The sequence below is a fragment of the Anguilla anguilla genome, chromosome 4 (assembly GCF_013347855.1).
Source record: "Anguilla anguilla isolate fAngAng1 chromosome 4, fAngAng1.pri, whole genome shotgun sequence".
NCBI lineage: Eukaryota > Metazoa > Chordata > Actinopteri > Anguilliformes > Anguillidae > Anguilla > Anguilla anguilla.
In genome coordinates, this window is record NC_049204.1 from 21,923,182 (window position 1) to 21,937,240 (window position 14,059).

The window sequence follows — 14,059 nt, forward strand, 5'->3', positions numbered from 1 at the left end:
AGGCATCACCATGTCCCTGTTTAATAATGAGTATAGTTTGAAATCAAATCAAGAATTTTGCAGTGGAACAAAGGGATACTTACTGTACATCTTACAGCAGTGCAACTAACCTGCTCCCTCTAGTGGATAAGAAGAGCTTTGGCACATGCCAAAGTTGGATTGTGGCAAAACTCGATTAGCAAGAAATGCAGGCAGTTAAAGCAAAATGTGTGATATTTTTGAACTAATCTAGGCAGAGCCCCTGCATTCTCTGCCTTTGTGTATACATTCACAGTGAAATACCAAAAGTGTTAGGACATTAACACAATTTTTGTTGTTTTGGCTGTAATCCAGCAGTAAATGAATAAAAGGATGAACATGAGGTTTAAGTGCAGACTGCCAGCTTTAATTTGAGGGCATTTATAATTTATATCAAATGATCCATGTAGGAATTACTGCACTTTAACCTCACATTCCTTGTTTTTTTTCTTTTCTTTTTGCAGATCCAATTTGCTGGAGTATAGTCAAATTAAATATTGTTATGCAATCCCAATACTTTTGCATTTAACTGTATTGCATGTATAGTACAAAGGCTTATGCTTAATTCAAGACTGATAAGGACCTTAAGGCAGTGTTTATTTAAAACATCACTGAAGAATGCCAACATCTACCAAATGCAAGATTAAATTAGTACAGACCAGATTGTGTTTTTGGCAGCATCTTACTCTTCCCTAAACCAGGTTGTATATTTTCATGTTGGCACTAGAAAGGGACCTCAGCAATAACTGCATTCATTTAATGATACAGAAGAATGTGGAAGGTACAATTTAGCATTTCATATAATTCAATTACTACAATTACCAAGCTTTTAAAAAATATTTTACCCCATTGTGACTATCACAAGGGAGTAATTAGGGACACAGTTCGGTCTCACCAGTTATCACATAGAGAAGTGTGTTCATTGAAAGGAAATATTAAGCGGCTCAGATGGTTAATGACTACAACAGTGAGAAAGTGGCGTTACCACATACGTAGACTGATCTTAGCACAGTACATCTAGGAAAAACTAGAGGTCTGAAGGATTCTTGGCTACTGTCAGAGTACAGACATATGGGTCCAGGTGAAACAGTACGAGTTAGCCCTCCCATCCTGGCTGAATGAAATTAGCATTACTAACAAAGGCAAATGAAGCATTCCTTTCCAAGTCAACACTCCCGTGCCCATCTGTGGTTGGCTGTGAGAGATCTTCGTTATGCGGCATCAGCTGTAAATGGACCATTTAGAACGGTGCTTAAAACTTGGTGCCTGTTCAGTGAGACTAAGTATCAAATAAATCTGTAACTATTCTGGTGCAAGATTAAGAGCCTATACTTCCTTTTAATCACAAAGACAAACCTTACAGAAGAATGGCTGTGGACTTCAGACGAAGAAACAATGATACGATTCTCATCTTTATTTTTCTTCAGCTTTGTAAAACAGTGTCTGACTTATCTAAGATATTGGCATGTTTGACAATACAGCTTTGAACAAAAGTACCTTAAAATAAATATATATTCAAAACCGAAAAGGCAAATTAAAACTGACCAAGTAAAAAAAAAAAAAGTCAACACACTAAAATTTACAAAATGTGTAACCATGTACAATGTGTGAGAGCCTTATGATGCAATCAGCCAAAGCAAAAAATTACCTGATCTCTCACAAATTAAGGCCAAAACAAGGGTGGGACACTGTTAAATACAATTCCTCTCTCCAAAAAGATTCTTTAAAAAACAAGTTAAATAAACTGAAAGTATGGATTAAAAAAAAGTTTGCATTTCACACAAAAAAAACCCCATTGTTCAGACTATACCGCATCCTCAATGTTACTCTTCAGCCAGACCAAATCAAAGTTAATGGATCCACCAATAAAAATCAGTAACGTAGACTAAACATAGATGGAGAAAGAAAACAAACAAAAAAACCACCCCAAATAAATGCGGGGGATTGGAGTAAAAAAAATAAAAAAATAAAAAATATATGATCGCAGCCATTTTTTAAAAGCAAACAGAATTCAGAGCACAGAATAAAAGAAAATTGGAACGGTCTATGTTTCTTTCACTTCCTTTGAGAATGCATATGCACACGTACACAGACTTATAGATAGGATGTGAACTACAAGAAAACTACAATATGTACATTTCTAAATGCGACAACGTACTATACAACCAACAATCAAGAGGGTGTTCGTGTAAACTGGCCTACTTAAGACTAGTGAGATCTGACATTAAACTTTCACCAATATACAGGCCCCGTTAAAAAATTAAGACCATGTTCAGAAATACTAACCTGATATTTCCCTTGGACCTTGCTTACTAAGGCAAAATGAAAAAAAATGTACTCAAATGGTCTCCGAAAACTTAATTTCTTAAATCTACTAAAAATTTTCATTTCCCATTCTCAATCACGGATCAAGAGTTAAAAAAACAGCTGTTTACAAGCAGGTTGTTCATTCCTTTAGGCTTTCTAGAACAAGAGGTATCGTGTATTTGAACACTAATATTTAACCATTGTGTGGTCTTCAAGTTAAGTCTCGACATAATGACAGCGTTTCAAAACAGACCTCTTTAAGAAAGACCAAAACGTCAGCACCTAGCTATTTAAATAACTGGTGTTCCCCAGCTACATCTGTGTGCAAGAAAATATGGCCCAACTGAAGCAACTACAACTTCAGGAGATGAAAATGATCAACGTTCCTCGAAATGGAATTCTGACATGGAAGGAACCCATTATACTAAGGAACTGGGGAAATGAATGAATAGTGGAAGAAATAAAAGGGCAATTTGAACAACAAACTGTAGATTAAAATTGACTGGTTAGACTTTTGGAATAAGGAAACTGGAAGTAATTCTACAGCAACATTTGGTCTATCAGAAAGTATCAAAACTACAATAGTTATGTCCAAAATAAGAGTAAATGCAACGAGACCTAAACCACCACTGCTGGTCACTCAACCAATGGACTTTGCATTTCAAGCAAGCCGAGTGGTAACACTGCTTATCTTTTGAATGCAAGTTTTGACAATTCAGTTTCCCCTCGTTTTTCCTTCACCAGACCCACTGAAACGCCACATGAAAAAGAATCAAACAAATCAAGACCAAAGAAAATGTCATTCAAAAAAGAAAACAAAACAAAATTTCAGCAAAACAAAATCCAATTTAATGGTCATAAATGCCAAGTAAAACAAACAAACCAAAGGAAACAAACAAAAAATGTCAAGGCATCTTCCACAAAATTTTGATTAGTTCCTTAAAATGAATTAAAAGAATGAAACTGCATGGAAAATAGTAATTTCACATTTTCAATGTTTGCAGGAGAATAAACAAAAAGCCCTCTTTAAAAGAAAACAAGATAAGTGATTATTACACAAGGGAAAACAATTTGATGCCTAAATGAAATTCAAAAGCAACAAATTCTCTTTCAGCCTGCGAATTAACAAACAGGGGAGTAGCATTAGCAGTGATGTGCCTAAGAGGGCAAATCAATTGTGGGGTTGGTAATCATACAAATTAAGTTTCCTTCAATCTCTTTGGTCCTTCTTAACATAACCATCTCTATCTTCAAACTAGGTCTTCTCAAAAACAGAAAACAAACTTAAAAAAAAAAAAATACTCCTAGCTGGCTTCGTGCTGCCTCTATACTACCAATACCACACCTTTTATGAAGACTGGTGCTCTTAACTTATAGCCAAGCATGCTGTGCCAAAAACTGATTCATGTTACTATTGGTTTTTACCAATTTTCATAAGGGCAATTTGAGAACTAACAGCATCTAACAAAACCTGAATTATCCAACTGAGGGAAAGGGAGTTGAGGGGAAAGGGGGAATTTAAGGCATTTGTATATTAATCTGGGCTCAATTAGGCAAGCAATCATCATCAACATAAATACAAATCGATTGAATCAGTCCATGACATGGCATGCTTTGCAAAGTCTTTTTTTTTTTTTTTTTTTTTTTTTTGAGAACATGCATATGGCACAATGACATTGCCAAGTCTAGAATACACTTTATACAAAAAATTTAATGTCAGAAGTGAGAATGGGAGGGGAAAAATGTACAACAGGTCAATAAATCTTGAAAGAGATAAAGAAAAAAAAAAAAAAAAAGACATTTGTTCCATCTCAGAATATGAAAAACATTTTACTTCATTAAAGACTAAGACGAGGAAAAAGTTGAAAACTTGCGCAGAACTGCTGTTACACTAACAAAGAAATTAGCCTTTTTAAATATGTAATTTTTCCTTTTTTTCCCCATGTAGAAAATTTGACAGCAAGTACATTTTTACTTTTTTTTATTTTTATTTTTTATTTGTGAGACTTGCTAGTTTTGAATGACACCTGTAAGACCTTGTCACCAAGGCGATAACCGTTGAGGCTGGCAATGGCCATTGCGGCCTCCTCGTAGTTTGTCATGGTCACAAAACCAAACCCTTTGCATTTATTGGTGTTGAAATCGCGGATGACTTTGACGTTGGTGACTGCTCCAAAGGGGCCGAACATTTGCCACAGGATGCCCTCGTCGGCGTCCTGGCCCAGGTTGTAGATGAAAATGCACCAGCCCGAGGTGGAGTTCCCCGGCACGCTGACGCCAGAGATGCCGCCCATGTGGTCAACACTCATTGGAGAGAACCTGGTCGAAGGGAGGAGAAATACTAACTTAGTGGAGAGATGAGGGAAAAACCAGGGTACTAAAGATCAACATACCCCTGAACTCCAGTGGTTACCGTAGACATTGTTATTTAGTAAACCTCTTGTGCTAAAAATCTAATTTCCCCACTGAAGCCAATTCAAAACTACGAATTGACTCAGGCGAAATTATACCACTTTGGACAGTACTTTTAAATTAAAAAATTTCTTCACAAACTAATTACTCTACAGGGACCCCACATAATATTTCATTAATTCCCATCCATCCCTTAATGTTTAGGTAACCAGTGCACATGCGTATCTGGTGCCAAAAGCCCCATAGTCAAACATGGCGTTCCCTCCATGAAATGGCTTCATGACTGGTAAGCAGAAGCGGTCTCCAGTTCTTCTACATCTCGATGGGAAAAACTGATCATCAAGACCTCAAACCCAACACCCACAAAACCCCCGTTTCACTTAGCGAAACTACGAAGGCCTCGCCGCGCGGCACTCACCTGAACCTCTGAGCCTGGTGGTGCACGGGGCCGCCAAAGCGGCGGGACTGCGAGTGGTACAGCTGCGAGAGCAGCTGGGAATTTTTCGCCTGGTTCGGGTTGGCGGCAAACTTTACGGTGATGGGCTCCGAGGCGCCTGGAGGCTTCTGGCCATTCAGATCCTTGATCGCATCTTCTGCCTCGGCCCTTTTGTCAAAGCGAATGAAGGCAACCCCCCTGGACAAACCTGACAACGGAACAAAACGAAAATATCAATGGACGAGTTCCGTAGAGGAGGACATCGCAAGCCCCTCGTCCCTGGTCTTGGCGCTTACCTGAAGCCTGATCGACAAGGACGCGCGAGTTAATGATGCGACCGTAGCGTGCAAACATGTCCTCCACATCTTTCTGTGTCATGGTCTTGGGCAGCCCGCTAATGTACAGGTTAGCATCCTTAATGGTGTCAGAGCTTGGCCGTGCATAGGACACCTGGCAAAAAAGAAGAGGAAAATCAAGTTCAAATTACTTTAGAGAAAATGTATTCCATAGTAAGCTCATTACAAAATAAGGTGGTCTGTATTCATGTAAAGCCATTATACGCTAAAGATTTAAGCAAAAGACTAGTAAAAACTCTTGGCCCTTAAACGACAGTATGATAACCAATTAGCATTTCTCTTCATATAGACAAACCACCTTTTAACATTAACTTGTAAAGCTATAATTTTATACTCAAATCTGTGATACAAATTTTAAAAAAGGTGACATTCACCACAGGCCAGGATTTGCCTAGTTCAAAAAAATATGAAACAAAAATACCCCACGTATTATTCATGTTGCAGACCTGGAAAACTTCAAATAAATGCATAAAAATGAAACGAATAAATAAAAACTACAAAAAAGACATTGAAAATGCATTTGAAGGAGAGGGAAACCCTCAGTAAAAAAAAGAAAAAAGAAACCAAAAAAAACCAAAAGGTTTCAAATTTTGGGGCTTCTGTACAATACAGTGCCATGCCAAAGCAGGCTTTCTCCAGCTCCCCTGAATCAGGAAGATTAATTATGCAGACTTAAATAAAGTTTCTTCCCAACGTGACCGTGTAGACTAACTTGTTTTACAAGAGCTGAAGAAAGACCTGCTGCAGCATGAATCTGTGCCAAAAATAAACTGTGGTAATGACAGGCCTGTGGTTCGGTAAATCTGTAATGCTTAAGGTCTGCATATATATTTGTGTTCAATATCATACTGCCAATTTAAAATGCACAAAAATAAAAAATTTAAAATGAAATAAACAAAACAAAAATAATTTCCCCAACGTCTCCGTGTTCAAATACACAGGCTCTGACGGGCCAGTGACTCCAATCCTTCATCTTCCATTAACACAGTCTGCAGTAACCCAGGGGCTACTTGAAAGACATGTCACATCTATCAGTTGACACATGTATACAAGAACACCTCTTTGCACGTTACCTTGATAGTTTTAGACTGTAGTCTCAGCCCATTGAGTGTATTGATTGCCCTTTCTGCATCACTAGGGTTAACATAGTTAACAAATCCGTACCCTAAACTGTGGCCTAGAGAAAAAAAAAGGAAAACAACAAAATAAAATAAAAAACATTTGTTCCAAATTTTTCAGACTTGACAATCTTTTTTGGTTACAAAACAAATGTATACAATGCATGCTAAATAAGTTAAACAGGTGCAAAATAAAATTGAATACATTCAGGAGAGTGTTGGTAGAAGACAGAACAGACCCACAACTTACGGTTGAAACCGGTGAGCTTGTACACAAAAGTTAAAACTAAGGGAGAAGTGTTAGCCTTTATTCACGTCAGAACAATCCAATCTTTCAAAGGATCAAATATGTTGACGTCTATCAAATATCTTGTTAAAAGCAGTTTATCAATAAATATGAATTTTTGATCGATGAAATGAGTGATTTCTGAATTTTAAGTTTAAAACAATAAATGACAATGCCTTAAATTTTAAATGTACTTCCAGGAAAGAAAAAACACAACAAGACTGGTCAAATGACACTGCACAAGTCATCCAAAACCCACAGAAGTAGACAGTGCTGTGCTAACCAAACCAAAAAACATTTTCTGTACCAAAGACTTTGACCACAGAAAATACTTGATAACATTTTGGGGTAAAATAAATGGATTTTAAACATAACTTGAGGCAACTGCTGTCTTAAAATGGCACTGAAAAAAAGAAACGACTCAAAGGAACAAAGGAATTACAAGAACAAACTCAATTCACAGGATATATACAGACAGTAAAAAAAAGTGCAGAAAAGTACATTAAGTGACAAAATTCAAAAGAAATACTACACTGAGGTCCCCACACTACACAGTAGGGCCTACAGCCTAGTATATAGAAATAAAAGAAAAAGAACAGTCAAGGGATGAAAGTCCATAATCAGAAAGAGCAAACAGACAATGTTTTCACCTGCTGACAATCTAGTCTAAATCAAGCATATCACATCAGCAAGCTTTTAATAAGGGGGAAAAGTAAGTAGTCAAAAATTCAAAATAGCAATGTTAACAATTAGATTTTCACAGTAGTTCTGAAAGTAAATGACAAGGAAGGGAAAGAGGAGGCAATGCTAATTTATGACTGAGGCTTTTAAAATAAAAGGGCAAAAAAAAGATTTCGGACTCACTCTGGTTTCTGTGATATGGATTACCTGCCACTTTATCGCGAATGAGTTTGGCAGACTCCACTTCGCCGATGCTACTGAACAGACTGCGGAGCTCGTCCTGGGTCATGTTCTGAGGGAGGTAATTGACGATCAGGTTTGTTTTGGAAATTGAATCCTTTACATCCTCTGCCATGTGGTCTTCATAACCATTAGACATGTCATAAACCTCCTGGAAAGATGGAAGACAGAAAGAGGCAGGTTAAGTTTACACAAGTATGGTCCTGTGCCTGTAGGAGATTGAGACTTGGGGAGAAATGCACAGTACAAACCTCACAGGTTCCAGCTAGTATGGAGACTAATGTTCCACATCTGAAACTCTACTGGCAATGACTATACTCGGCCAAAAGTAGCCAATTAAGCCTTTTTAAAAATTGTGTATACACACGTCTTTCTACCAATTAAAAAAAAACTTAATTTATGTATTCAAAATCCCAGTATCAAAGTAACACTTCTGAAGGTCTTAGTATTTCAAATGGGAAAATATAATGCATTAAGAACTCAGTTCTACACAGAACATTATAAATCTAACCATCTATGCAACATCTGACAATATTTAAAAAATGAACTCATGAAAAACACGTTCTGTACCTGAAAATACAACGAGAGCACACAAACTGACCAACAAGTAGCACAATGCTAGTGCAAAATGAGGAGAACTGGGCGTTAAAGCTTTAAATACATTCTGACCGATATGGAAGCACCCACATGCATACAAAGCTGGCCTGCAATTAAAAGGAAATTAATACAATTACATGCGTTACATTACTAACTGTTAAGAGCACACAATTACTTTGAACTGTAGCAAACACCAAAGAGAAAAATCTGAAGATTTTTAATAATCAAAATCAAGTCCTCACTTAAACAGAGTTTACCAACCTTCCAACATGTATGCCCAAAATAACATAGGTAAACTGGGTCTTAAGTCAGCACGTCAAAATGTAGTTAAATGTGTGTATTAGACAAAAAGTAGGCAATACCTTCAAAAATAGCATAAATCCATAAAATACATTTTTTGAATTTTGGGACTTGAGCAGCCAGCTCTCAATTAAACATTTAACTAAAAAAAAGATTGTCAGGTCAGATTTGTTTTCCTGAAATGAAATACTCACTTGCAAAAGGAGAGTACCTCTGATTAAAATGTGCAACTGACATTTCAATAAAAACAAACACTAAGTTAAAATTCAAAACTAACCAAGTAATACATAGATTAATAGAGACAGTTACAAGGTATATTGTGCATCATAGATCTACAGAAACAGCCAATATTGAAAAGAATCATCTTACCAAAATTCCATGTACTTCACATGTATAGGCAAAGCCATTCACTGCATAAATAAGGCATCATCCCTCCTTGCATAAACTACTACAACTGCCTGGCTTATATAAAGCAAACATGCTGATTGAAAATGAAACTAAACATAATTTAAAGCACAGGCATAACCATTTACTACAGCAAAAAAAAAGCTGAATTCTCTCAATGTATCCAAATAAAACTGTGGCTTATACCACATTTAAAAAGCAAACTTGCGTTGACTGTAAACTAAAATCCTATTTCTAAACTTAGGTGTGCATTCTCATGGGTGGAATTGGAATCAATGACAAGGATAACACCATGGCTCACGTTGCCCTGTGAACATACCTTTAGTGAACCGGCACCTTTACTGCCGAGCTGCTGTGCTTCCCTGTTTTCATTACCCTGGCAGCTCTGAACCTCGCATACCTGCAATAGCAACACTTGTTTTGCATCATTCATGATTAGCCTGAGAAGCCTGGTGCTTCTTTGTCTTTACTGAGGGCAGTTCCCCATTTCCGTTTGATGAAGCCAAACTGTCATCGCGGAGTAATGAAGGTCGGTCTGGTCAGACAGACGCAAAATAAAGACAACTGCATTTATGAACCACGGATGCGAATGGGGTATTATACGGCAAGGTAACAAACGCACGTGTGCATGAACCTCAAAGGCATTTGCCAAGCGAGTGAGTGGACTTGACAGTGCCATGTTCAAGCGTGGTACCCAATAACTTTTACATGCAAATGAAATAAATAGAAAATGATACATCCAACATGATTTTGTGAAAACTCGTTCTAAGCATTTAAAAAATGTAAGCATTCCCAAAAATCTACTTGGTTACTTAAGTTTTTGCGGTTGGGGGACGCTACTGTGGTCTACATAGTCTATAATTTCAATGCAACAAGTTTGAATTTTGGTTGGCAACATGTTTTGATGTTCCTGGTGTTTTATATAGGGAAAGCCTTCTGACACATAGGCCTACATTACTTTGAAGTGACATAGGATCCTAGTACATTACACAGCCTGCAAAGCACAAGTAGCAAAGGGGCAGCATCATAATGACAATCTTTTTCTTTGGCACTACTGCCTAATGCACACTCCATTTTTTTCCCTCCCCTAACGGGCAGACCAAACTCACCAGTGCTCAATATGTTACATCGGTTATAACATCATTGTGCCGATACTTAAACATCATCCTATTCTGATTTTATTTTACATAATTTCAGGAGAAACCTCAGCATATGCAAAATGTATTTTTGAGAGGTTTAATTGCCAAACGTTTCGCAATGTATCATTCCAATGAGCCTACTCTCCAACAGTATTTACTCAAAATGCCACAGGCAAGACCTTTCAGGTAAATACCTGGGGTCATATTAAATCAAAACTTGCCATTAGGATGCCAAATTTTGTTTTAATACAAGGCTGGTACTATTGCCCGAGTCATGCTACAAGTCATACGGGAAGTGCAGATGTTCTCCAAGAACAACAGCACTAAATGCAATATTAATATGTACCTTAAATGAGCAATGGATTATAAAGCAAACATTCACAGAAACCCAAGAATCCCACTATATTTACAGCTGACACACAAATCTGGTACTCACTTTTAAGTATCGAATGTGTCCCCTTCTGACTGCCATGTAGACACTTCACAGATCCCGAATCTAGAGGTACCAAAAACAAAACAAGGCAATAAAAATACACGCTGAACAAGAAAACAAAGGGAGGCAACACAGAGGGCGAGGTAGAAACAGGTACCGTTTTAAATTAAATCAATTAAAAAAAACAAAATTGGAAAGATGTTCAGCCTTCTTCAGGAAATACCTGTGGAGAGAACAAGATAGCCGTCAACCTCATCGAGGACTGGTTCCCCATCATGGATTTTTAACACTCGACATCAATTCAATGCAAAAATTGTACACCTATGAAATAAACCAAACCCGAGCATCCAGTCTAGAAAGAGTTCAGGAGGGTAATCACGAAGCAGGATTACAGAGTAAATTGGATAATCGCGCCGAGCAAAACCAGGACCAGCTCTTTTTACTTCAGTCCATGTTTCGGATATTGAAGGATTCCGGGTTTTACTCCGTGCAGTTATCCAGCTTCGTGAAACAGGGCCCATGTATGTCAATTACGAGGACTGCTAAAGGTATCAACTATGTATCGAAGCCTTTTTACAGCGTCTCTAAATGAATGAGCTTGGAAGGTCTTCGTTTTTTCCCCGTAACAATGAGGAACAAAGCAACTCTAAAACCAGTAACGCACGATCGAAGTTTTGATGGCGACAATTAGTCTAAACTTTAGGACCTAAAACATCTAGTTCATCCTTGAACAATAACGTGAGCTTGGATTCAGTAAGCTCAGTCAACAAGGAACTGCTCCCTACAGCAGAACAACAAAAACGAAAAGCATGTATTCAGAGATAGCACGCAACTAGCATAGCTAGCAGATCAATTAAAGCAGAAAATAATGTCTTCAGGTTATGGCATTAAAACTTGGATGGTTGGATGTCCTTTCACCACATCAACTTGAATAATGTACCAGCTACCCAATTAGTAGTATCCAACCATCCAAGTTTTAACAGCATAGTAGCATACCAAATGAACGATCGAGCTAGTTAGAACATTCTTCAGAGAACATAGAAATGAACAACCTATTCCAACACACAATTACATTTACGCAATCGAAACCGACGGCCCGTTAGGCGCCCAGAACTCATTGTGTTGCTGGCAAACAATCCATCCTATTCAGCCCAGCTATGATAACCAAGATAGCGACAAGTAGTAAGGTCGATACAAACTGAGCAAGTAATGTTAATTAGCTAATGCTAAACGTTGAACCCAAGAGTCGAATAGTAGCTGGAGTATGCTATCAAAGTTAAAATTAATCTCCCTTTCTACTTTGAATAATCTGTGGGGCTAGGTAATATCCTTTTTAAAGTGGAAAAGCAAACTTGGCCAACAATACAATGGAATGTGCGCTGGCTAACGCAGTTACCTAACCATTGCTAACTAGATGGCCATAGCATACTAGCCAAACAGAAAGTTAGCAAGCAATACGTGAGACGCAAACCGAATAGTAGGCAGTATTTGCTTGTTGCAAACACAACACCGACGCCACAAATCTATGGACAGCTCGTCGATAGCTACAAAACACCAAAGCACGACAACGTTTGCTGTTACTCCTGATATAAACTTTACAATATATTAAGGTTAAATTCGTCAATACGATCTCGTTCTTAACATAGGAAGCATTGTTGTTCTTAAATGACGTAGTAGTAGCTCGATAGATAGTTGAAGTTTGAAGGGGTGTGAAACAGTAATGATAGCTTTCTTAGTAAATCATTACATGCAAAGTGTCTTTTTTTTCCATCTGCAAATGATACAATTCGCTTAACTGTATCTAAACTAACGATGATCTGGTCACGTAACATCCATACAATTCCCTAATGTTCAATAGCAATGCTAACATTTTTTTCATTCACTAGAAACCCCGCGCAGGCGGCGCGATCTCAGTGAGGCCTACCTAGCCTAGGCCTCGTTTTTCACCGCATGGCTGCCACCCTATTTTCCTCCAATACCCCACACAGACAAGCAAACTTGCAGTAAATTGTGCGATATTTAAAGACGTGTTACCTGTTTATCCGTAACTACGGTTCTTTTATTAGTTCGAACAGCGAACCTGCTCCAAGGACACCTAATTCGATGCTGTGAAGCCGCAGATGTGATTTCTCTTGTCACACAATGAACACCGCCAGGATCCTATGACACTCGAAGAGGAAAACGTTCGCGCACAAGCCCGCCTTGCCGCGGTTTATCATTTGATGGTTCCTTGTTATTTACCTGCGTTTTTACCTCCCATTGGTTGGTTCTATTGACATTACTAATTTTCTGAAGACGCCATCGCAATTTCTAACGATCCAATTGGACGTTTTGTCTGTCTGTCACCAGCGACCTACCAACACCAGAGACGTAGATCTACGGCTCTGCCAACACCTACATGCTCTTTTAAACAATATTTCATTTGCAAACTGCACAAAGCTGAAACATATAGCGATATAGTTTTAACAATGCTTGGTTGTAGTAAGTATTATTGCCTCACTGTTTTGCTTATAACAGCGAATTCGTAGTTTCAGTGATGGGGAAAATAGTCTATGTAAGGTATTTAAATATACCCGTGTAAATGGACTCAGCACCGGAACTTTCAGAGTGTAACTTCCCACACTAACTGCAGATTTTCAAGAGCTGTATTTTATGGCCTACCAATCACAACCGAGGCAATATTGTCACCAGGAATCTGACACAAAGTTATTTTTAAAGTATTTTATCATGGAGGAAAAACAAAATCAGTGGACACAATTCCAAGGAGTTTTCTGTGTTTTAATGTGAAGCTATGCAGTAACATTTTAAGACATTTGCAGAGATAAGAAACTGCATCTTAAGACCAAGTAGGAAGGGTTTCAAGAATCTTAGCATGGCAAAATTATGAATTGAAACCACATCTGGCGTAATGGTGAACATTTAGAGCAGTGGTGTCAAACTCGTGCCATGGAGGGCCGTGTGTATGCAGGTTTTCATTCCAACCAATTAATGCTGCCTTAATTGAGTCCAATTACTCATTCAGCCATATGCGTTTAACTGCATTGAAGCACAGAATATAAGAACATTTTTATTTAGACAATGCGGGTCACCATAGACGTCGGGTCACCATTGTGCACAAACCTGCATCCCTAATTCAGCAAATAATTTAACTAATTATATAATCAAGATCTGAGGCTGGAATGAAAACCTGCATACACATGGCCCTCCATGGCACGAGTTTGACACCACTGATTTAGAGGATTTAGAAGTCAACAAAGACATTAGTCAATAAATATATTGTATTAAGCAGTTATTCTCGTGGGTTCTATTAATGAATATAACTTCTAAGGCA

At 38.0% G+C, this 14,059-nt stretch overlaps 1 protein-coding gene across 6 annotated transcripts; it reads right to left on the reverse strand.

Annotated features, from left to right (window-relative positions):
- Positions 1 to 1,412: 1,412 nt before the first annotated feature.
- elavl1b (ELAV like RNA binding protein 1b) lies at positions 1,413 to 13,737 on the reverse strand. Of its 6 annotated transcripts, none has more exons than XM_035413597.1 (8): positions 12,763 to 13,736; positions 10,732 to 10,791; positions 9,476 to 9,556; positions 7,822 to 8,005; positions 6,603 to 6,706; positions 5,470 to 5,623; positions 5,156 to 5,381; positions 1,413 to 4,644 (listed from the first exon to the last, which is right to left on the reverse strand). In XM_035413597.1, the coding sequence occupies exons 2-8, from the start codon at positions 10,765 to 10,767 to the stop codon at positions 4,320 to 4,322; spliced, it is 1,110 nt and encodes a 369-aa protein (XP_035269488.1). In that variant the 5' UTR covers positions 10,768 to 10,791; positions 12,763 to 13,736; the 3' UTR covers positions 1,413 to 4,319. The 6 variants fall into 6 exon arrangements, with proteins under 6 accessions (XP_035269488.1, XP_035269486.1, XP_035269490.1 ...); XM_035413595.1 differs by having other exon boundaries at positions 7,798 to 8,005; XM_035413599.1 differs by lacking the exon at positions 9,476 to 9,556 and having other exon boundaries at positions 12,763 to 13,737.
- Between the last annotated feature and the right edge of the window lie 322 nt (positions 13,738 to 14,059).

Excerpts from the sequence above, each read along its gene's own strand:
- elavl1b (XM_035413595.1), bottom strand. The coding sequence starts at position 10,767 with ATGGCAGTCAGAAGGGGACACATTCGATACTTAAAA. Across the intron at positions 9,557-10,731 it reads GACACATTCGATACTTAAAA|GTATGCGAGGTTCAGAGCTG; the intron begins GTGAGTACCAGA and ends TTGCTATTGCAG. Across the intron at positions 8,006-9,475 it reads AAGGTGCCGGTTCACTAAAG|GAGGTTTATGACATGTCTAA; the intron begins GTATGTTCACAG and ends CCATCTTTCCAG.